The sequence below is a fragment of the Pteropus medius genome, unplaced genomic scaffold (assembly GCF_902729225.1).
Source record: "Pteropus medius unplaced genomic scaffold, Ma_sr-lr_union100, whole genome shotgun sequence".
NCBI lineage: Eukaryota > Metazoa > Chordata > Mammalia > Chiroptera > Pteropodidae > Pteropus > Pteropus medius.
This window is the reverse complement of record NW_024344378.1, coordinates 11,451,948-11,475,919: the sequence shown is the minus strand read 5'-3', so window position 1 is coordinate 11,475,919 and position 23,972 is coordinate 11,451,948. Positions and strand designations below refer to the sequence as shown.

Genomic DNA, 23,972 nt, shown 5'->3' with positions numbered 1-23,972 from the left:
TTAAAACTTAAAAACAAAAACAAAAACAAAAACAAAAACCAACCAACCAAACAAACAAACAAAAAAAACAAAAAATACCCGAACTTTTCTGTAATGGAACTTTGTAGTGACAGGTTACCCTGAATGAGGTTCGGCACGGAAAAGGGGAGTTCTTCGATTCCCATAACCAGCTTTTGGAAATGGCAGAGGTAGAGCTTGCCACGGAAACCACTGAAACGCTGTCCCCAGGAGGGGACATCAGCCTTTTGAGTGTGTCCTCACTCTTTCCTTGTCGTCATCATTTTCTCCTACTGCAGCTCTTAGGTGGGAAGGGCTAGAGCAGTGGTCCCCAAGCTTTTTGGCACCAGGGACCGGTGCTTCTATGAGAATCTAACGCCTGATGATCTGAGGTGGAGCTGAGGCGGTGATGCTCTGGCTGGGGAGCGGCTGCAAATACAGGTGAAGCTTCGCTCGCTTGCCCACCGCTCACCTCCTGCTGTGCAGCCCAGTTCCTAACAGGCCATGGACAGGTACCGATCTGCAATCCAGGAGTCGGGGACCTCTGATTTAGAGCATGGGTAGTGTCATTGGCTTTCATCCTCAGCCAGGGGTTAGTGGGACTCTTGCCCCACCTTTACTCAGAAAAAATTCTGGGGCAGAATTCTGATTGGTCTGGCTTGTATTAAGTGACATGTCTGGACCAGTCAGTGAGGCTAGGAATGGGGGATCATGTAAGAAGATAGCAGCTCTCATTGGATCTCACATGACTGGCTGATGTTAGAGAGATCCCTGGGGGAATTAAGAGTCGGTCTTTAAACAAATATATTAATCGATAATTGAACTTAGCATTAAATGAGTGATGTGACATTCCTAGCCCTATGTCTGGTGTGTCTACTAGATGCTCTTCATTAGTTTTCTCCCTTCCTTTCTCACAAGATCGTAAGGACTAGCCTTCTTCAAGCTAGGAACCAGTCATGGAGAGCTCCTTGGTAGAATCCCACATTTTCCTGGGCATCTTCCCCATGCTGTTTGCTGTGACCCATCTGCTGAATGGGGTCAGGCCTTCTGACAAAGGAGAGCCATGCAGGAATGGTTATGCGATATATTTTAGGACATGCCATTGCAGATATTTTTTCATAGAGTTCCCAAACCTTAGGCTTTTATTGTTATTTTTTAAATTGGTCAAAATCTTAACATTGAAGGCAAGGATTCTGAAAAAGAAACAGGGTTCAGGCAAAGATAGCTGCCAGCCCTCTCTAGGAGCTGGTCTTTCTCTCTGAGGCTTCCTGTGGGAGTGTAGGTTAAAGAAAGTGTTCTGTTGAGTGCCCACCACGTCCCATGCGCTGTGCTAAAGCTCTCCACATGTCCCTTTAAATTGGATCCTTGTGTCACTTTCACGTAGGTACCATTATTACCCCATGTGAAGAGCCTAAGTCTCAGCAGGTTAATAGCTTACACAGATGTTTGCTAAGGACCTTCCAGATGTTCATCACTTCTGGTCCAACAGACAATACTTAAAAGCGACTATCAACCAGGGAAGGACGGGAGCCCCATGTTTGCTATGGCTAAAACGAGAAAACTTTTCCTCTAAATTCGCAGGCCATCCAGTTCACCCCCTTAACATGTAGGCTCAGTGGTGTAATATATACAGAGTTGTGCAGCCACCACCACACTCAGCTTTAGCACATTTTTACCCCTCCTCCAAACATCCCCGTGTACCCTTAGTGGTCACGCCCCATTTACCCGATTCCTCCCAGTCCTAGGCAGCCACATGTTTCCTGTCTCTATGGATTTGCCTATTCTGGACATTAAATGGAATCGTACAACATGTCGTCTTTTGTGACTGGCTCTTTTCTCTTAGCAAAGTGAGGAACTTTTGATGGATACCTGCCCAAGGTGTCCTCTTCGCCCTTGGCCTTCCGGAACTCAGAGTCCTTTTGCTTCCTTGCCGTTGACTCTGTCTCACTGCCCTGTTTGCTATAAGAAGCCAGAAGTAGAAACCCACAAGCGGACTTTTTGAGTACAAAGAGCATTCTAGAATTAGTAGCGGAATGTTTGGAGCTGGGATGGCATGTAGTCCTCCCTTTTAACACCTGGTGACTCCGGTGTTGGTGGGAGGGAGTTAAATGCTGCTTGAGGGGCCGTTGGGACCTTGTTTCCCGGGCATCCACGTCCAGGGGGAATTTCTGCTTTGAGGGGACACTGGGCTGGAGAGGCTTGAGTATCTGCCTCGTGTGACAACTGGGACGATTCCCTTAGTGCTGAGAGGCCCCCAGGGGAGTCTCAGGAAAACTGCCCTCTTCTGTACCATCCTGTCCCCCGCTGCCCCCCGGAAGGCCCGCTGGCTTTCCTCTCCCACCTAGGTCACACTCTTGAGAGAGGAATATTTTACCTTTTCTGTTCTGGGTGTGGCAGGGGCCGGGATGTTATCAGTGTCGGCACTGGGCATAGGACCAAACCTTGCTGGTGGTGCCTGCGGTGAAACTGAAGCTGGGCCTGGGCAGGTTGCTTGTGAGCTGGCTGCCACTGAGCTCGCTGGCCTGTCCCACAGAGATGTGTCCTTGCCAGCCTGGCACATCGGGGATCCTGACAGTGAGGATGGCACAAGCCCTGTCAGGCAGGTCACACTGGTATAGCTCCACAGAGGACTGTTGTCGCCCTTCCCAAAATGAGTGGGAACCTCTCGTCAGGGGGCCAGCCTACAGCTGTGTGGATGCTGGAGGAAGTCAAGCTAGTGTTCACCCTTAAGTAACGCTCCCTAAGGAGATGACTATTCAAATCGCTGTTAATAAATGGAGAAAGTGCTTTTCAGATCACTAGCTTGCTTATCAACTACTTAAATAAAAGGAGCCAGTGTGGGTGTTGCTCACACTTGGAAAACGGGCAGTGGAATATGAGAAGCTGTTACTTGTGGTGAGAGCAGGTGCCTGGGGGGATGTTCGTAGCCTGGTTCTCGTCTTGCTCCCTAGCCATCCTTCGTTTCTTGCTTACCTTTTGGAAAGAAAAGAAGCATGCTGCGCTTCTGTGTACATGTGACGGTGATGCTCTGGGGGTTGGCATGGGGTCCAGGACCTTTCTGGTGTCTTAGGTAAAAATGTGGAGACCAGGATTCTCGAAGTTTCTTTAATAAATATAGGTGTTCAGAGCTGAACCTGGCCCCTGAGCGAGAGTAACTGCACCGTTCACGTTCCCAGGGGTGGATGTGGCCCCTGGTCTGCTGGCGACCAGCCCTGTTTCCGTAGGGCAGAGCCAGGTGGCCGGGTGTGTGAGATGGACGTGCACGGCCGGCAGGCATCCGCCTCGATTGGTCGCTGTCTTTCAAGCAGGTGTCTTTTCTGGTCTAGAGTTCGGAGCAGGCAGAGTTCCCAGGCTCCCTTCCCATTTGGGGTCTAAAGAGAAGGAACAGTTGAGTTACCGTCGTGGTGGCTGCCAACCACGCAAGCCCATGTTTTGATGACCATGAAAGTGTGTGGATTTAAACGGGCCACAGACATTCTTGACCCTTTGGAGCTGCTTCCCGCTCCAGTTTTCATTCTCTAAAGCCTTCCCAACCTGTCGGCCTCGGCATGAGTCACTTAACCACACTGCGCCCATCCCCGTGGCCTGGACGACTCCTGGAGTCCAGAAAACAAGCCACACCCCAGGCTTGGTGATGCGTCGTAGCATTCCCCTGCTCTGGACAGGAGGCACCGCGGTTTTGAGTTGGGTCTGGAGTTTGTCCCATCCGCCTTCAGAACTGCTGTTGCCTCTTGTGCCCGTCGCTAGTGAGCTGGCCATGCTGGTCAGCGGAGGCGGTGTAGCGGATGGTCGGCGGACTGACGGCTCCACCAAAGGTCATCGCGGGTGTTGATGCTGGCACTTCTTCCTTGAGCACAGACAGCGTCATCTCAGATCTCACAGATACGCAGACTCACTTTTTGTAGAATGTTCTGGATTGATGAATTGGTCTTGGGCTCAATTTTTTATTTTGTACTTTGGGTTCTTTCATTAAAGGAGATGAGAGAGATAATATCATTGTTTTGCCTGCTGGCTACCAACAGTTTCTCCCCACTTAGAAAAGGGAGTAGTTTGAGTTTTCTTGAGAGATCGAGGTATCTGTTATAGTTCAGCAGATTTCCAAAGCTCTGCGATTTTAACGAGACCTATATGCAGCTGGACTCTTCCTCCTCCCTTTTAGACCATACTAATCTTGCTAGTCCCTTCATACATTTGCAAATGACAATATTCAGGACATGTAAAAAAGTTGTTGGGCTCTGTGGGACCTTGGAAAATAGCTAGGCTTACAGGAATATCTAGTATCTACATCATTGCCACATTTTGCTGGGTTTCCTGATTGCTGTTAGAGGATTGGGGTTAGGGTTGGAAGATTGTGTTGCTGCCTCTGGGTGCTGCAGTGATCTGGGTACTTTTTCAACCTAGGGCCTCTGTATCAGTCCATGTCATAGGAAAAAATTTCAGGCCATTTACCTTTAACGCATTGGTACTTGGTCGGGGTGAGACATTTGACAGTGTCTGGATGCAGTTTTGGTTGTCATAGCTGGGCAGGGGATGCTGCTGTCACCTAGTGGGTGGAGAGAGACCAGGGATACTACTAGGGCAGCCTCCCACCACAAAGAATTATCAAAATGTTAGCAGTGCCCAGGTTGAGAAATCCTGCTTTAACGCGTTTATTGAGCAGCCCTCCTTCCATTAATCCTGAAACTAAAGAACAGAGTAAGAAATAGGAAATAATATTTTCAAATGAATGACACCTCAATTTGCAAACGTACATTTTAAGTTCTCTCTTCAAAAAAAAAAATGTTAAAACTACACAACATGGTAATATATGTGTGTGTGTGTGTATGTGTGTGTATGTATGTGTGTGTGTGTGTATATATATATATATATAAAAGCTAGTAGCTTTTCATGCTTCAGCAAGGTCTGTGATGCAGACAATAACAGCCAGTGAGCTGTTCTGTTTGTTTGTTGTTGTCCAGCAGTGGTTTTAGATCCCGCCTGGTTTAGCAGAAGAGATAACGCGAAGCCAGTACACTGCGTATCTGAAATCCTAGTCTTCCACTCTCCCAATGGTCTTTCTTTTTTTTTAAGTGAGAGAACCAAACCAGATCCTCTTGCTCTCCCAGAATACTGGGTTTTTTTTTTTTTGAAGGCACAGCTCCAGATTACCTTCGAGGATTCGCATTCTGCTCTCTAAATCCTGTTCTTGAAAGGAACCGTCTACCGACAGTACAGCGTGCATTTCGTGGCTCCTCCATGACATTTCTGGGGAAGTAAATGAAAGGTGTAAATTAAGAAAAACAAGTGTTTGCGGTTCTCGCTTTAACCCACTGTTACACTGAATGGCTTTGCTGAAGAGGGCTGTCACAGCTCTTGAAAACTTGGGAAAACCCACAGCAAGCTGTGCCATTAGTTGCCTTTGGGAGCACAGGATGTTTGATGTGAAAATTATATGGCCACACCTAATTGGCTGTATTTTCACCCCACCAGCTATCAACTCAAGAGGCGACTCTTCCCCCTCCCCTGCTTTTTCAGCAAAATTGTTAACCTGAATTTCATGCTATTAAGAATTCCTTTCTAGTAATCAATCCGGGTGCCATTTTTCAATGTCTTTGTTTAGTCTCCTGTCTGTAGGCTCCAACCCCAACCTTACAAATTTCTCGACATCTGGCAAGACGTGGTTATCAGTCCCTCCCTGATTTGGGGGATGATAAGGCCTGTGACCCCTCACCCTTCCCCCATAATTTATGCTCCCTCCATGCCCTGCGGAAACCTAGCCAGCAGGTGGAAAGAACACAGAAGCTCTCTGGACCTCTGTTTCCTGTAAAATGGGAATAATAATTCTTATCCTGCCTGTTTCCCAGAGCCATGTATTTGTTTCAAATAAAAAGTGCTCAGAATTCAAATAGAAATGTTAAGATAATGGCAATTACGCCAAATTGAAACTTCAAAATTAAAATAAGTTTACTCACATACCATACAGTTAACACATTTAAAGTGGAAAATTAATGGTTTTTAGTGTATTTGTAGAGTTCTGCAGCCATCACCACAATTTTAGAATATTTTCATCATCCCCAAAGAGACTCCATACCCACCAACTGTCACTCCTTATCCCTCCAGTTCCTCCCTCACCCCTGTCTACTTTCCGTGCATGGATCTGTGTTTTGTGCATGTGAGATTACACAATGTGTGGTCCTTCGTGACTGGCTTCTTTCACTTAGCATGTTTTTAAGATTCATCCACGTTGTGGCATGCATCCGTATTTCATCCTTTTTACATAGTCGAATAATATTCCATTGTGTGGCTAGATCACATTTTATTGATCCATTCGTCAATTGATGGTAAGCTTCCGAATTTTAAAAATATGAAGTCAGACCATATTTGTGTTAATTTCCAAAAACGATCTCTTCCCTTATATTGGAAGTTAAGTGCTATTATGGTAAATACTGTTATGGGGCAGAGAGTTCCCAGTGTACGAGTGCTCTGCGTTTTTGAACAAGTACTTACCTCAGCAGAACCAAACATGGGCCAAAAGGTGACTTCAGAGTTCATGGTCTCCTGGAAGCACTGAAGGCTTTTAATCTATAAAAGTAGCTCCTATCACTAGTAACTTTTTCTGTAGTTTGACTAAGCATTGAGACTTCATCTCCAGCGACTCAAGCTTATTCCTGATAGGTGCTGTCTGTCACCTTTGTCTTCATTTTCTCCTCTGGTGGAAATCACGCTAGCGGCATCCAGACGATTGTGATGAGATGAAGCTATTTTCAGCATGGGATTCTTTTAGTTTGGTGTTTGGTTTGCTTGTTTGTACCATTTCTGGTTGTTGGTTTTACCCATTGTAAATATTAAGAGGCCCAGGTATGTTTATATTCTGGAGATAGGAAAGAAAATTCACTTTGTCCACATTTGCCATCCAGGCTCCCAGCTGTGCTGTGGTTGCTGTGGGCCAGGGCAGTGGCTGTGCTGGCTGGACCTGGCCTGGGTCAGCTGCTCTGTAATCAGTTCTGATAACTACCTTCCAGCGCCGTTTTTGGCATTAATGTTCCTTATGTACTTTGACAGAAACTTTTCAAGGAAAACCTGAATATTTAACTTTATTGGCTGTGCATGTAATACATGTGAAGATGGCTTTCACTTTAAGAAGCTAGGAGCTCTTAGTTTTAAGAGAACTCTGAAAACTAGGTGTTCTCTCAGCGTTGTTAATGAGAATATGCGAGTTATTATATGGGTGCTACACTTGAACAGGAGGACCCATCTATGTAGTGGTGGGAGCAAGATGGGGTTGACTCCTCCAGTTCATCTGTGTGATATCTCTGTTGCCATCTACACACACACACACACACACACACACACACACACACAATAATAATAACACACACATATTAATACACATACACACACAGATGCTCTCTCTCTCAGATTTTTCCTTCTCTCTTAAGGTTCTCTTCAACTTGATTTTTACTAACAAAGATATAAATGTTTGGGGTAGAAGGAGGTAGCCTTGGGTGGCACAGGGGTTCATTTGTTCCAGGCCCCATATTCCTTCTTCTATGACTCCATCTCCCCCTTTCAAGTTGAGAAACCCCGAATACCATAGTACTGAGAGAATTAATTACCAGGCAGCTGACCCAGGCTATATCTACCCTGCCTTCTGTCACCTTAACCATCATCCAGGCTGGACCCATTACGATCGCCCCAGGCGTGTGTACAAGGACAACAGCCGTGGTTGCTCAAGTATCCGATTGCCAGTAGCATGATAATTTGGGGGGATGACACATTGGGGGCAAGTGTCATTTTGGAACCAGGGATGTTTACGAATGGAGCTGGTGAGCCTTCCCCCAAATTCTCATGTACCTTTCCATTCTGAGTAAGATGGTATCCCGATAGGTCCTGCCTGTGGGAATCTATTGTTTTTGAATATTTATATCCTTATCTTTTATATCCTTCCAATTTGATTCCTCCTTTCTTAATGAACTTTTTTCAAACTATTTCAATTTAATAAGTTTTTATGCAATCAGTATAGTGCCTTTCAACCAATATGATTTGTTTTCATAAACACCCGAGAAGGTTTAAATAACATTTTCTCATAAATTAGCCCTCATTTGCACAGTTATTCAGTTATTACACCATGAAGACCCTCTGGAGTTTGATGTTGTCAGGAAACACATTAGCAGAAAATAGTATGTTATTATCTAATGCTAATAATTGGTTAGTAGAAATGAGAAAAGAAGACATGTAATTGGGGCTCTCGTGGCAAACAAGATGTGAGTTATGAAAACATTTCCAGGAGAAATTCCAGGGCTGTTCTAGAAACCCGTTATTTGCATTTTAAAACATTTAGTCTTCATCGATAAGGTAGAGAGGGTGCTGTTTATCAACCTCCTTTTTTTTTTTTTTTTTCCCAAAAAGTTCAAATTTCTGAGTGGTCACTAGATTCCCCAGACACACCCCCTATTCCTGGGTTGTCTTTACAACCTCTCAGTCCCATTTTAGACTTTCTGTAGGAGATGTGTGGATTTTAAAGAGAGCGTTGCCTGGTAGGCAACACAGGTCCCAATCAGACTCCTCCCCTTGGCCCTTTGATTCTGCGCAGTGCTGTTTACGGTCCACAGTGACATAGTGCGGGTACACATTCCTTCCCAGAAGCTTGCCTGGAGAGCGGACTTCCCTTCAGCAAGAATCTCTCTAAAAGCACAGTATATCACATGTACCCTATTGGCTGGATTCACCAGGCTTTCTGTAGCCTGTGGTTCTTGGACCCAGACTTCTGCTTCTGGTTCTTCTGTAGCATCATTGCTAGTAAAGGACTATGGACTGATATTTTTTGCCTGAACATGTGAGTCAACTCCTATACTCTCAAAGTGACTGATAAGCATAGTTTTCGCTGCACTTGCTGGCACTTCGCTTGTCTGGAGAAAGTATACTGTTAGGGATAGAGACCCTCAGTTTCATTAGCAGATAATGGCTTGTGAGGTTGCAGGGAGAAGCTTCACTTTGCACCTGCAGAGGTGGGAACCCCATCATGGCTGGAGGAAACAGATGGGAGAGATGCACTGGTGCTCTGCCTAGCGTATGGGTGTCCCAGGAACTAGGCTGGCCTTGGAAAGCACTTCATTTAGCCTTCTAGCTATGTCTGTTTAGAACATCATTCACTGCCTGTATGCCTTGCCTAATCTCCCAACTCTGGATCATGTTAAGTTTAGCCACTTCATGTTACTACCTCTCATCTCAATAAACCCTTGACCTTCACTTAAAGAGTTAACTTAATGTTGTTATCAGGTAAAAAATAAGAGTATTTCCTTTATTCACAATCATCCAAATAACTTTTTTTTTTATTTTACTTTATCCCAAACTCTTTAAACAACTAATTTTGCACCTACTTTTCCTTCATTGTTTGTGATACTAAAAGAAAAAAGTATAGTTTATTTCCTACTTCTCAATAGCTGAGATGGCCCAGAAAAGAAAACAAATTGGCAAAGTTTTCTTTCAACCAAAAAAGTTTTCTTTTTCATTTCAAAAGTTTTCTTTTGAAATGACGCTGCAAATTCCATTCATTAGATCGTATCCCTAAGATATTTTTCCTTGGGCATGTAGAGCTTATAACCGATAAAGGAATGTCACTTTTTCCTCTCGAACGTAACTTTCTTCAGTAAGTATGCACTCTCGTTATACGCTGGCCATGTCTGTAAATTGAGGCACATTGGATCTGCACCGGGAGCAGTGTGAACCTAGCAAATCCCCTTCTTCTGTGTCCTGCCAGCCCCGCAGAGTCGGAGCATGCCGTAGGCTCTTAGAAGTCATCCAACAGTTGGCACCCTCATGTGACATGACAGACTGAGCTCTAGAGAGAGAGGGACATAGAGGGCACACAGCGAGTAAGTGGGAATTAGGCAGTGACACCAGGGCCCCATATCTGTCTCTGTGCTGAACTTGGGATGAGGTGAACTGTGCTTTGTGAAAGGCAAGTGTAAGGACGGACTTGACGTTGGCTCCTGTGGTGATGCCGCCCTTGAGGGCCAAGGCAGACTTTTTCCTACATCCCTTCAGCGCAGTGATTACAGTTCCGCTGCTGCCACCTCTGACAGGGTGGCTCAGTGGTATTGATGCAGGTGAGGGAAGAGGGAGATGCTGTATGTGAGCTGGGTATGTGCCATTCCCGAGCGTAGGCCATTGTCCACCGTATGTGATGATACCGCCTGCCCTGCATGCATGCAAGTGTGCCTCATGTGTGTGCACACATGCACCATGCAGAGACTCTCACCTCGTCGCTCGCACACACCCACGTTTTGAAAAATAATCTTGGAAAAAATGTTGAGTACATTTGCCATGTCAATGATGGTATCCAGAGTTGGGGAAGAGCTGGACCCACCCTTAATGGCGAGAATACTAGCTTTTCTGGAGCCCTGATTAGTGACTTTGCATTTGTGTTAAGTTGTTTGACAACATATTTCAAATGTAATTAGTTCCCACTGAAGTTACCTCACTTTCACAGAGGTGAGAATTATTAATGGAGCTTAAAACTAGACCAGCATGACCTGTAAAGACCTGAACTCACTCTCCCAGGTTATGTATGTGCATGTGGCTTTGGTTGGTCGGTTGCATGGTTGCTGTTGCTTATTTGTTTTTTGGTGTCTTTGTACACACATGTGTGTATATGTAAGTAAATGATGAGCGATATGAGGATTTAACCAATTTTTAAAATGTTATTTTACTGGTTTGCTTCTTTAGTGGAATGGCTCATCAGTGTCTTTCTCTTAAGTGGATTTCTTATTCCTTCAAAGATGCTGTGTTTTCAAAAAAAAATTTTTTCCCATGTTATGCATAGAGCCCTGGACTCCTAGTTTTAAAATCTGAGTGTTAAGTTTTTTTCTACTTGTGCAATCCTAGGTACGTCTAGATTTAGGAATGTTTAACAAATTATAAAGAATTCAGTTACATCATTTCTAAGACCCATTTCATTTTGCAATTCTGATTTATTCTAGAGACCTACAAATCATCCTTTCTCTCTTGCTGGGGGAGAAACACACATAAAAAATACAACCCAAATGTGTTATTTGGGCTTCTCTAGAGAAGCAGAAACAATAGTGTGTGTGTATGTGTGCGTGCATGTAATTGGCTCATGCCATCATGAAGACTGACAAGGCCCAAGATCTGTGGTTGGTAAGGTGGAGACTCAAGAGAGCCGATGGTGTAGTTCCAGTCTGAGTTTGAAGGCCTGAGAACCAGGAGAGCTAATGGGGTAGTTCAGGTCCAAAGGCTGGAAGTCTTGATCTGAGAAGAGCCAGTATTTCAGGTCAAGTCTGAAGGCAGGAAAAACCAAGGAAGGCAAAAGGAATAATTTCCCCTTGCTGGAATTGGCCGGGAGGAATCAGTCTTTGGTTCTATTCAGGCCTTCGACTGGTTAGATAAGGCCTCTCCACATTAGGGAGGGCAGTTTTACTCAGTCTGTCAATTTAAATTTTGAACTCCCCCTGCCCTCCACCAAAAAAAAAAAAAAAAAAAAAAAATGTCGGGCACCTTGTGGCCTAGTCAAGTTGACATATAAAATTAACCGTCACACCAGACTTTTTTGAGACAGAATTGAAAACGTTTCTTCTTCCTGCCAAAGAGGTGGGCTCAGAATTCTCCCAACAGCCAACAGCTGTTCACCTAGTTGGGTCTGAATAGCATTATTTCATATAAAATCTTTCTCTGGGGGCTTTAGTATTTTTAGGATTTTTTAAAAAATGCTTTTCAACTCCTTCTTCTAGACTCTTTTCTCTGTTTATTTTTCCTGGCAGAGCAAATTGTACTTTCTAGCTCATTGGGTTTCATTCTATTGTGTTCACATTTAAATATTTCCCAGCCACCTGTTGAAAGGGGGCTATAAACTCATAAACAAAATAGTAGAATACACGAGTATTACTACTTTCTCAGTGGCACATCTTGATTCTTGATCTGTGTGGCCATGTCCAGAACTGGCCAACACACAGTGTCGTCAGATCCGGAGTCACCAGTGGACATGAAACCCACCATCCCTTTGCCTCCCTTCTCTCTTGACATGCCACAGTCTCGTAGCTTCACCTTCCCCAGAAGAAACTCGCCTCTTTAGCTCCTTTGTCACAAATAGGCAGCGTTTCCAGGGAAAGCTGGGAGGCGAATTTAGTACTTAATATTCAAATGTTAAGTATTCATGGGTCCTACCTTCTGGTGACCACATGTCAAAATAGGTCATTGTAACCAGTGGCTACAGAGGCCCTGGAGAAAGTGGGCCAGCAGGTGTGGAGTTGCTCAAGATCCCCTCTCCCTGTCCCAGATATTATTTCAAAAAGTACCAGACACCTACTCCAATATATTGTCTTGGATCAACTCCCTCGTCATACCAGGAGCATGAAGCTCGTGAGGCCTTCATTTACTTTCCTGGAGCGTCTCCAGTTTTTTTCCCCATTACCACTTGATATGGAGTTGGTGGATTATTGAGGTCAGTCTGACTGTGGTTACTAGACAGCTCCAGTCACGATGCCTCTCTCTCTCTCCTCAACCCCAACTTAGACTGGCCTGAGCAAAATGAATGTATTAACTCATAACTGAAAAGCCCACGTTAGCATGCATCAGGCATGGCCCAATCCAGGGGTTCGTACACCAGGACACCATTCCCCTCAGCTCTTGGCTCTGCTCTCCTCCAGGTTGACTTCATTGCATGGGGGCAGATTCAAGTCCAGGGAGATCTTGTCTTCCCTTATGGTTTCAGACCACAGGCTATGGTACGAGGGTGTAATATGTTGAGTGCATTTGGACTAAGCACACTTGCCCATCCCACTTCACCTGAACTACATGGCTTGAGAGTTAGGATGGTGCCTCCTAAATAATTCAGGGTGTACCGATATGTGAAAAAGCACAAATGGATGCTGAGCAGAAAACTCGGCAGACATCTGCTTTTTACTCTTTAGGATCCACTGAAGAGTTTTGCACTTGTTAGGAGACACTGAACTACAGTCGTTTCATGGTACAAAATGACTTTGCACTTATACATACATTTGAATTTGTTTATAAGACATCTTATACCCCTCAAATTTGAAGTGGCTTATAAAACTTCATATCATGCAAAAGAATTGGAAACAAATAACTAAAGAAATTAGAATAAAGACAAAAGCAGGGTAGGCCCGTAAGATGCGATGGGGATAAGGTGAATCCCACAAATGTCAAAGCCGTCAGCTCCCGCAGGATTGGTAAAAGCGACGTGCGTTTTTGGCTCTGAGGTTCCCAACCATGGAAGAGTATGTAGATCTACAGAGGGTGTGTGTGTAACATTCCCTCCTAAGCCACAAGCCCCTGTGGGAGCATAGGCCCTGTGGAGAGGTCATGAGGAGATGATAAAGATGAGGTGGCCTGTGGTAACCTTGGACACATTTCTTTCCCAAACTCCTCTGGGGGACGTGCTGCCTAGAACTTTCCCCTTTTGTTCTCAGCGTTGTATCAGAAGACGAAACAAGCAGACAAGGATTGAAACTCCTATATTGCTGGGTTCCTTCTGGGAACAGTTGGAGGGTTAAACCTTGTAAACCATGTTGCCTTTGGTGGAAGGCAGTCAGGTGAGTCACCACTGTGACAAGGCGGAATAGGATTACTTTAGTGGTAAAGCTGGGCTAATCTTGCAAACGGACTAATGCTTGCCTGGTGACTCACCGTCATGATGATGAATGAGTGCCGTGGAGACCAGAGACCTCCAGGGGTGGGCAGCCACGACTTTCTCTGTGGTCTGGGCGGCTCTTACTTTGGGGACAGATTTTGGGGCTGCTGGCATTGGTGGCTTTCACAGTTCAGACACAGGGACTGCTGCTGCCACTGGTAAAAGGTCCTGGAGTAGCACCACTTTGTAGGGGATCATGGTCCCTTTTCCTTTGGGGAGTCCACATGGCCTTTGGACGGTTTTAGTCCACCTGGACAGATCTCCCATGGGAGGACCAGGGAATAGGACAACCATGTAAATTTTTCTAGAAATGTGGCTACTGTTTTATAGATTTGTCTGTTCTCTCCAATGATTTTCTGTCTCCCAGTCTTCAGTACCTACTATGCTCATCCTGCTATTTAGTGAATATCAGAACGTAAGATATTGGTTCTTGTGCTCAGTCTCACTTTCTTCATCTTGAATTCTGTTATTCAGGATTAAGAAGGGTGAGAAATTTGTTCAGGGGATTTTCCTTCATATGAAACTATTATAAACTAGAGCAGAGAAGGTATGCATTCTTTACAATGGACGTAGATATTTTTCTTCTTTACAGACAATTAGAATGATATTTCTTTGTTGTGAACTTGCTCTTCTCAGACCCCAGGTCACCCTTTACATCCCTACATTTTCTCCCCCATTTATAAAGCAGTAGCCAACATCTGGACAGGCAAATGAGTCTACACAGCAGCATCGTGAGTTGACTGAGACCTGGTCCCTATCCCCCCTCTGCCAATCACTAGCTGTGTGACCTTGGGCATGCCCCTTAACGTCTCTGAGGCAGTTTCCTCCTCTGTGACATGAGCATGGCAGTACCTACCTCACAGGGTGGTTGTGAGGAGGAGCGGAAGAACACGCATATACATCCCTATCTATAGCCGCACACAGAGCGGGCACTCAGTACACGGAGGCAGCTCTCACGACGGGCTCCAGCTGAGTAGGAGTTCAGTGCCGCACATACTTGCCGAGCACTCAAGGTGTGTGCGGCCAGATCTTTCAAGAGGTCTGCAGGGTCAGTGTAGTTGCTTCTCTCAGAAAAGATTGCAGTCTGGCAGAGGGAAAAGTGTCAAGACAGATCCCTAAACAGCTGTATGGGTGGGAAAATGTAGGGTAGAAACACCAGTACCACGTGGTTTAAACTAATGGAGGATTCAGTAAGGTAAGTTGAGAGAGAGAGAGAGAGAGAGAGAGAGAGGATGAATGAATGAATGAATAAAAATGCTAGCTAGCTGTCTTACAGGGGGCCCAGAGGCAGGAATGGCTGTGTCCATCCAGAAGATGATGGGCAGAAGTGGGAATAGTGGGAATGGATATAACAGAAAGGCTGCATGGAAGAGTTTGTGTTTAAGATGTCGCTAGAGGGGACCCCAGCTGGATGGCAGGGAGGTGGAAGAGTTCTGGGTTCCTGTGGGGAACATCGTAATCCTCGCTTGGAGTTTGCGGAAACGTGTGGGTTAGGGTAGAGAGTCAGGCTGGGGCCGCGAATGCCTTGGTGACTGCGCCCCGCTCCCTCCAGAGCCTTACTCTGTTCCCCTTTCTTCCTGGCAGCAATGCCCCCTCCCTTGCTGCACTCAGGGACATGACTGTCAGCACCTCTACCCCCCCTCAGACTTCACTGTCAGCACTCAAGTCTTCAGGGACATGCAAAGGAGCCACTCCTTACAAAAGGTTGGGGAGCCCTGGTGTTTGGAGGTAGGTCTCGCAGCAAAATGACGGTATGAGATGAGCCAGCTCTGAAATGAAACCACCCGTCCAAAGTTTACCTCCAGCTAGGGCAGGGCCCATCTGCCATGGTCCCTGAGTTCCCGCTGGGTCCTGTCATATTGGGTGCCATGATGTCTGGGTGAACTGACCACTGATAGGTTTATCATAGCCATAAAAGTGCCAGTTTACAGGAAAGGGTGGAGGGTGGTGCTCCCGTGAACTCAAGGTGCCTGACTCCCTGTAAAGGCCAACAGTGCAGTGTTACGTGGCGCTTCCATGAGAATGACGAACAACATGTTATCCCATTAAACTTGACCCCTAGGAAATAATTTTCTGGGAGTCTTTGTAGCTCCTAGTGGAGGAGAAGTTATCACCTCAACTTCGACTTTGTTACTAGTTGTTTAGAACTTATAATTTTCCTTTAGAGTTCAGGGTGCTGAGAAATGCTCGCTCCTCTGCAGTGACAGCTTCCTAAGGCCGCCGTGAAAGGCGTTTCTCACAGATGTTGCTCTCCAAGGACAGGAAGCATTGTTAATTTCCTTTAAATAATTCAATACGTTGTCAATACCCTGGACTGCTCCATGCTCGGGAGTGACAGTTCTCTTCAAATTAGTCGTCCCAAAGGATAAAGGACATCTAGAACATGCTTTCATCTTCAGAAAAGTAAAAGTCAATGCAGATAAAAATTTTAAAGTAACTCTTTAGATTTAAACAGCAAATGATTTAGTACTGCTAGTTTTTTTAAAAAAGAAACGTGAATATTTAAGAGCCAATTAGTAAAGTCCTCTGTCTTTTAAAAACATTTATTGTATACCTGTGCTATGTGTTAGAGTTACAAGGACAAAAGACAGGCCTAGAGTATAGTGTACATGTGTCTTGCCTTGGGAAGGAGGAGAGGTGGACTAAATCATCTTTAAAAGCTTGTTCTAATTTAAGAAGTCATACATATTCCTTTAAGAGAACTGGACACAGAAACATACAGAAGAAAATGCGAACACCCAAGATCTTTTTTCCTCGTTTATAATCTCTGAATATTTAGATACATTTCTTTCTCCCCATTCATGTATCTAAACTTTCAAAGAGCTTCACAAAATTAGAATTGTACACATTTTGTGTTTTCTTTTCACTTGACGTAACACCAAGACTGCTTTTGTACACTATAATGTGTCTTAGTTCTGGGTAGTAACTTACTGGATTGCTGTCTTGTGGGAATCTTCCTATCTAACCATCACCCTTTGGCCAGATGTGAATAAAACCGAGGATGTCTCCGGGGTCTTTTGGACTGCCCGCTCCTCTGATGAATCCTGTGTCCAGATTACCTAAGATCCCTGTGTAATGTGTAAAGCCTGTGTCCTTTAACAGCTCAGGGTCTGACAGATCTGGGGTCCCCACTTCAGTGCAGCAGCCAGGGCCCGATGGAAGCCTTTTCTCAGCAGCTCCTCCCTGGTCTGGCTTTTAATAAGTGTGGTGGTTCATTCTGACCATGGATGAGAAGGCCATAGTGAACATAGCTGTTCCTGCACCAGGGCCTGGCAGATGGTAACTCACTGATCTTCGTTCGGAGTTATGGAGCAGATAAAGGAGAACCAGCACCCGTTTTGAGTATGAGGAGAAATGAAACAGAAAGACTGGGTTTTTGCCTTATTCCTTAAGATCCACGAGCACAGATTAGACCCCCGGCCTGGTTTCCTAGCTTTGCCCTCGAGACACGGAAACGTCTGGAAAGTGCCAGCATGCCCCACTTCCAGGACTGAGTCTACGTCCCCGAACTGTGACTAGGCCAGACACAGAGACACCACTCGGGCTTTGCGAACTTGGGCAAGTTACCTAGCTGCTCTGTGCCTCAGTTTTCCCATTAGCAAACGGGGCTCCCGCACGGGCTGTTCTGAGCATCAAGTGAGGAAGCCTGTGAAGCGGGGCTTGGCCGGAGTTGCTGGTGTGCTTGGTCTGTCACAAGCACCCAGCAGGATTCTTAGGGAGTTGTGCACAGGTAATGTGTGCTTGTGATGGGCCAGCCACCGCTGGGCTAGCTCAGTTGTGTAGCAGGCTTTCCATACAGGCTTTCACAGAAATTAGCTGTGTATTATTGGTAGTCTTCAGGAACTGGGGTGGCGTGTGAAATCCCCATCCATGTATGGATGTGCTACGGACGGCTCTGAGTCGTGCGGTGGAAACTGCATGCGATTGGAGTCAGAGCTGGGTTCGAGTCTAGTGTTCCCTGACTTCTGTCGGCAAGGTGCTTCACCCCTCTGGGACGCAGTCCCTGTGTGAAAAGAGGATGGCGGTGGAATACCTGCCCAGCCTGCTTCACTGGGCACCTCTGAGGATCCCTTGAAATCCTGATCAAAGAGTGATTTCCTATGGTCCAGGCACTTCTGTAAGTGATTTGCCTATATAACCCTTCACACCCTGAAAACCCTAAGAGGGAGGTGCGGTGATTATTCTCATTTTGCAAAAGATTGCAGAGAGAAGGGGCGGAGCTGTACAGCCGCTGTTACTGAGACTCTGGCAGCAGCCCCCGGGTTGCAGCCTTGCGCACCGACCACATTTCACTTGCTACAGGGCAGCCGTGTCGGGTTCTGTTCCACACCCAGCCTCCTTGGGAGCCGGAAGGAATCTTCTGATTCGGGACATCCAAAGTCCCGTTTTTGCTTTACGAGTTATCACATTCTGGATTCGCTCCTACCCCATCCATATTTAGCCTTCTCTCTCTTTCCTTGCAGTTTGACTTGATTCTAAACCTTTAGTTCTCTCCTCGAGGGAATTAGGTTTGTCTACCAGTTGAGTAAATATGAATAAGAAAGTCAATACCCACCTGGGCAGGCATGACTCACTTCTTTCTAGTTAGCTATTCCCGTACATTTTAAAGCTAGCCATACAGAGTCATTACATTGGGGCTATTAACTTGTTTAATAGTGACAATAATAGGGTGTGACCCATGGCATAAATGCGTTCAGATAAGAAAGAAAGTGTTTTTTTTCCTGTAAGTGCTTAGTCAATACCGTTTTCATGGAAATGCTGGCAAACAATCTTTTAGAAAGCTCTTTGTCCCAGTCCTCCCCCCTTCCTTCCTCTTCAGAGCTTCTACAGACTCTTTTTGATCAGTAGGGATTAGCAAGATGGCGCACGGTGTCCCTTCCGATGTTTCGATTGACCTGCCTTTTTGCCACTGTTGAGCCTCTTTTTATTTCGTTTTCAGGGTGTGTGTGTAGGCGCATTATTGTTGATATTTGCTTATTAACCTCTCAACTCGAAAAGAAGACTTCTGCTAACTTTGCATAGCTGGTCCCATAGACAGGGAGTTAACCATTTTGGTGAGAGGAAACGAAACTTTTCTTAGGTTTATTAGACCACATCCTATAAATCTGTGGCTTATTCTATGTCTGATTTCTAAAAAAGCATGGCATCACGGCCGAAGTTTTATTTTTGCTCATTACTCATTGAAACAAATATAGATATTGCTTCATTTCCTTGGTACTCTACTTTTCAATACATGTTATGTGTGGAAAATCTGGATTTACACAACAAAGTGCATTAGAAGGGAAGTATTTGCTTTATAAATCCGCATTATAACTGTGGATTAGCAAGCTTTCTGTTAAGCCGAAATGTTTAATTTGTCCTGTCTCCCCGGTGGGGAGCACTGCCCAAGTCGTGTCGAGCTGTGTCAGTCGTGCAGGGGACTCTGACATGATGGGGGCCCACATCATGGTCACCAAGCACTGGGGATGTAACTTCACTGAGGTGTTCCTGATTACAGAGAGAAGCAGGATGAGAAAACAGTAAGAATACTCCTGAAGGCAGAGTTCTTATTTTGACATTTTTCCTTCCAGTGTTTTAAAAGATGTTTTAAAAATCATAGGTGGGCTCGTAGCACGTATGCATCGTTTCCTGTTTAGATTACATATCTTGTCATAGAAACACTTTCCTATGTCTGCCACTCTAAAGACTCTTCGTAAAACTTCACCAGTGGTTGTGCGTTCTAGGAGTGGGTTCCCCTCTATGTGCTTAGTCATTGCCCCAGTGCAAACAGACTTGTTTCCAAAGTTTCACTGTGACAGTGCATCGCATCTCATGTGGGACAGGGTGTGAGTTGAAAACAACGAAGACAAAACAGCTCCGGACATTCCAGAATGTCCTCATGGTAGATGTAACCCATGGCTTAGCACATAAGCATATACAAACCCAGATCATTCTGTGCATGTAGACCGGCAGATTCACCCCCCTCCTCAAATTTATTCTCAGGGTGGGATGTCTGGTGAGACCACCCCTATTATTTTGTTATTTCTCCTTTCTCTCATTCCCTCTTTGCAAAGCTTCTTTGTTGAATTCTTCTGGTTTAAATCAGCCCAGTTTCATTCTATGCCTTTTAACCGCTCCAGCACTATAAATGGACACCTCACTGACCAGCTTCGAATTTCTGACACCTCAGTGAAGTCACATTCCCAGTGCATCGTGAACATGATGTAGTCACCCCCAACTTTATCAGGGCCCCCTGATACATGGCTGACACAGATTGGACATAATTTGCACAGCACTCCCCACTGGGCATGCAGGCCCGGAGGGAGAGGGTCATTCCGAGCCCTGTTTCCCGTGGCGTTTGCCGTTCCTGAGACTGAACGCCGTCCACACTGTTCTTTTCGCTTCGTACACTCCCCTCCCAGCCTGCGAAGCTGGTGTAGGGAGGAGGAAACCTAGGTGGCCCGCGTGGAGGTCTGTCCTCCCGGACGAACGTGGATGTGGTTTCTCCCCTACACCAGGCCTCGTGGGCACCTGACACCCCCTGGGACACCACAGGCTGTGTCAGGGCTCTTATCTCTGTGACCACCTCCCTTTTCCCCATTCTTTGTGAGTCACTTGTTTTCTTTGCATCTCTGTGACAAAGGTTATTAATAGAGAAGACTTGGGCCTTTGATGAGTGACTTGTCATCTGCACATTGTTTTGGGTCCTCCCCTTTTGTAATTCTCTGAGGTGACACATTCGTTTTTAATGGGCTAAACCGTGTCAAGGGTAAGTCTAAATTAGCCTTAAGACTTTTTATTCCTTACTAGCCCCCAAGTCAAAATACTTCCTGAGTACCCGAAGAGAGGGAGTGGGTGCTTTTCACGGTTGGTTTTGACACTGTCCGTCTTTCTTTGTTGCGATATCTTTGTTTCTCAGAGTACGTTCTATCATCAGTGTCTTCAGTGTCAGTGAGGTCGATGTCTGGGATTTGGGAACAGAGGAACCATATTTCAACCCTGACTCCAGAACTGAATTTACCTATTTTTATTAGGGGCACTTGTTGTCAGTTAAGCAAAGTGGAAGACCTTAATTTTAATTCTTCCTGGTCAGGCCAGTCCTGCGCATCTTATTCAAAAAATATGTACTCGCCGGCTTCTGCCATCGTAGCAAGAGATGGCACCAGGAGCGACACCGTCTGTCTCCTTTACTCCATACCGTGCCAGTGCTTTCTCCATCTTATCTCTGCAAGTCCATTTCACACCTGTTTGTATTAAAAAAATGTGGCAGTAAAGAAAAATTTTGTTTGGTTTGGGGAGCAGGGCGGTAGAAGTGGCCTATCGTTCCTGGTGAGGCCAGGTTCAAGTTTTGGTCCGCTTTCCAAGGGCCGTCCTCACCCAGTCGGTGGCTGGCCTCCTCTACTTGAGCCGAAAGTGAGGAAGGAGGTGGCCTTTGTGCAGCCTCGGAGTTTTTCAGTCTTCGTTACAAACCTCGTGGGACACGTTCCATGTACACATGGACGTCTCTGGGGCCATGCCACCCGAGGCGTGCCCACAGGCAGCTCGGCCACCAAAGCAGTACAGGAGAGAAACATTTTTTTTCTCTGGGAAAGTCTAAATGAGAGAGGCCTGTTCTCAGAGTGAAAATGTCTGTTTTGGAAAAGTTAGTTCCTTCTGACAAGGAAGGGTGGGGACAAGGAAGGAACTAAAGACACCAGAGAAAGAAGAAGTTAGGATGGAGGGTGGTGGGAAGGAATTGGGGTGACCGGAGGACACACAGCTGCCCCATTTGGTTCATTTCCCTACCTCCCTGGTCACTTGGTCTGCCAGGCCTCGCCCGGCGGTGCCCGCCGGTGCCCGCCGGTGCCCCCTGTGCCCTGGCGGTGGCCTCTTGCTGCTTAGGAAAACAGAGCTGGCAGGAGATGGTGTTGGAGTGAATCTGAGCCAGTCGGGGTTGGGGGGATCACAGAAGCTCTCAATCACTACGCGCTCAGCCTGGCTTCTGCTTGCTGGGTTTCAGGCAGGCCTGGTGGCTTGCCAGGGGCCAGTGTGACTGGGGAGAGGCCCACTCTTCCCTGAGAATGAGAAGCCCCTCCACCAGAGAGAACAAGAATGAGCAGCCAACAATCCGGAAGGAGATCCAGTTTGTTGGTTGTTCACAGCTCTGTCTCTTGCACAAGTTTTTTTCCTCTTGCCACTTTTACAAGAACACGTGAAAAGGATGGGTGGAGGCGAGAGGGAGGAGAAGTTGGCTTATGGTGTCTTTTACTGATTTCAGAAATCCACGCAGTTCCTGCAGGGGGAGGCATTTGTGTGCCCCTTCCTCTGTATCTGGTCCGGATGGCGGATGTGGAGGTGGGTTCTCAGCTCTCACGTTTGCTCCTAAAGAAAATGGGATACTTGCTTCTCCTCGGCCCTGTTCTGCCTGGGACAGCAAAATGTACTCAAATCAGGTTCTGGCAGGGTCGGGCGAGGAGATGGTTGGCTTTCCTCACTGCAGTCTTGCTTGGTTGGATCACCTGCAACTGTCTTTTTCGGATTTATAATTACTACATACATTTCTGTGTATTTTTTGGTTTGGATTTTTTTGTTTGGTCTGAGAACCAGATTTCTTTTGGGATGTGGGATTTAAAAAAAAATTATATTTTAAAGTATGTCATACAGAAGAATTGACTTTTTTGGTCTATAGTTTTATTAATTTTAACATAAATTCATATTCCACTGTTACTATAAGGATACAGAACAGCTCCATTACCTTATACACACCCTCACACTATCCCTTAGTTATGGGACAGGTGGGTTTCATTGTTATCATTTCTGCTCTTTGTAAAGTAGCGTTGACTTGATTCATCTCTTTCATCCAGAGGCTCTTTGTCCACACCTTCCTCAGTGAAAGAGATGTAACCATAGTGCTGTGGTGTCATCAGCTTGTTACTTGTTGAGAAATCTTGGTTGGGTGTTCTATATTTTGCACTGGCTGTTCTTGCTTACACACCCAGAATGCTTTGGGCCATTTTCTGGATTTAGGAGAATTCAAGCTAATTCTGACCATGGCCAAAGAAAAATATTATTGCAAAGGAACTATGTTATTGCTAACCATATAGGCCTCAGAGTGAAACAAAATGACTTCTGGAATATTCTGCTTTGAATGATGTATATTATTCTTTCCCAGATGTCAGGGTAGATTGTCAAGGTTTGGGCGTAATGCGTAAAATGAAGATGGTGCATTATCTGTATATTTTGTTGACCTAACGTGGTTCTCCCAGACTGTTCTCACTTGTCCCATTACTTAGGTGAAAACCAGGAATTGAGAGCTTTGAGGTGCTTCTAGATCGCGAGCGCATCCCTACCCAGCCTTTGGAACACGCTGCTGCGTGCCTGGGAAGGCCAGAGCTGCCAGCTCACCTGCTCTGGCTCAGAGCTTATGCTTTTTTAGAGAAAATGAAATGCAGGGAAATCGTGTGGTGAAGATCTTGTGTGTGTGTGCTTGTCCTACTCTTGGAAAACGAGGAGTGGTGACCTTAAAGGTCCCCCAGCTCAGAGTGTCACACTTGACTGAACTGTAGACGATGCCTCTGCGGTGGATTTTGCCGGAGAAGGTAACGGGAGTCGCACACATGTAAATTCCTGTGTAATCTAACTCCCGTCTTTGTAATTACTTGGAGACATGCCATTTGAGCCGGTGAGAAGCGGGAACAGTGACCCAGTACAGAAAGCAGAAACTGTAGGGGAGAAAAGGGGAGGAAACTCACACCCAGAAACATCGTTGTGGCTCTCCCGGCTTGCTGACATCTAAAATCGCTTCAGAATCAGGACAAAGAATTATAACTGCCTTCTACAAAAGCAACCCAGCTTTTTCATCTGTACCCCCTCTCCTCGCCTCTGTCTTGCCAGGCTGAAGGAATCTCTGAGTGTGGCATGGTCAGGGCATCTAAGATAGAGCTGAGAAGAGTGAGTTTTGCTGATAAAGAAACTGCCATTGTCTGGCAACAGGTTTTTGTAGCAGAATGCCCTCCAGGTGGAAGCAGAATGGTTTTCATTGAAAAAATAATAATAATAATTATGTCCTAAACAAAGCAAAGCAAGCACAGGTACCTGTGCAAAACAATAGGAACAAAACAGCTTAGAAACAAGTTGCTTTTCTGCATCCTGACTAAATTAATAGGGACACTTTAGAAAGCCAGGGCTGGCACTATATTCGTAAGTGGAACAAGTGCAATGATGAGGCCTGGACACCTGAACTCTCAGCTATGCCTCTGGAAGAGTATGCAAAACAGTCAGCCCCCCTCCGAAAAGAAAGTGTCTGCCGTTTGTCTTATAGACTTGGAAACATGATAACATTCTACAAATATCCACACAAGAAGTTTTT

The 23,972-nt window shown here is 45.6% G+C and overlaps 1 protein-coding gene across 25 annotated transcripts in view; it reads left to right on the top strand.

The window, feature by feature from the left end:
• Window positions 1-23,972, top strand: part of TCF7L2 (transcription factor 7 like 2) — a 188,775-nt gene that overhangs the window by 102,734 nt on the left and 62,069 nt on the right. For 16 of the 25 annotated variants that reach the window (XM_039871178.1, XM_039871193.1, XM_039871175.1 and 13 more), the window contains one exon: window positions 15,230-15,373. The exons of the other annotated variants lie outside the window; for them this stretch is intronic. In XM_039871178.1, the coding sequence (XP_039727112.1) occupies window positions 15,230-15,373 (144 nt within the window). The remainder of the gene's footprint in view (window positions 1-15,229; window positions 15,374-23,972) is intronic. 25 annotated transcript variants of the gene reach the window in all.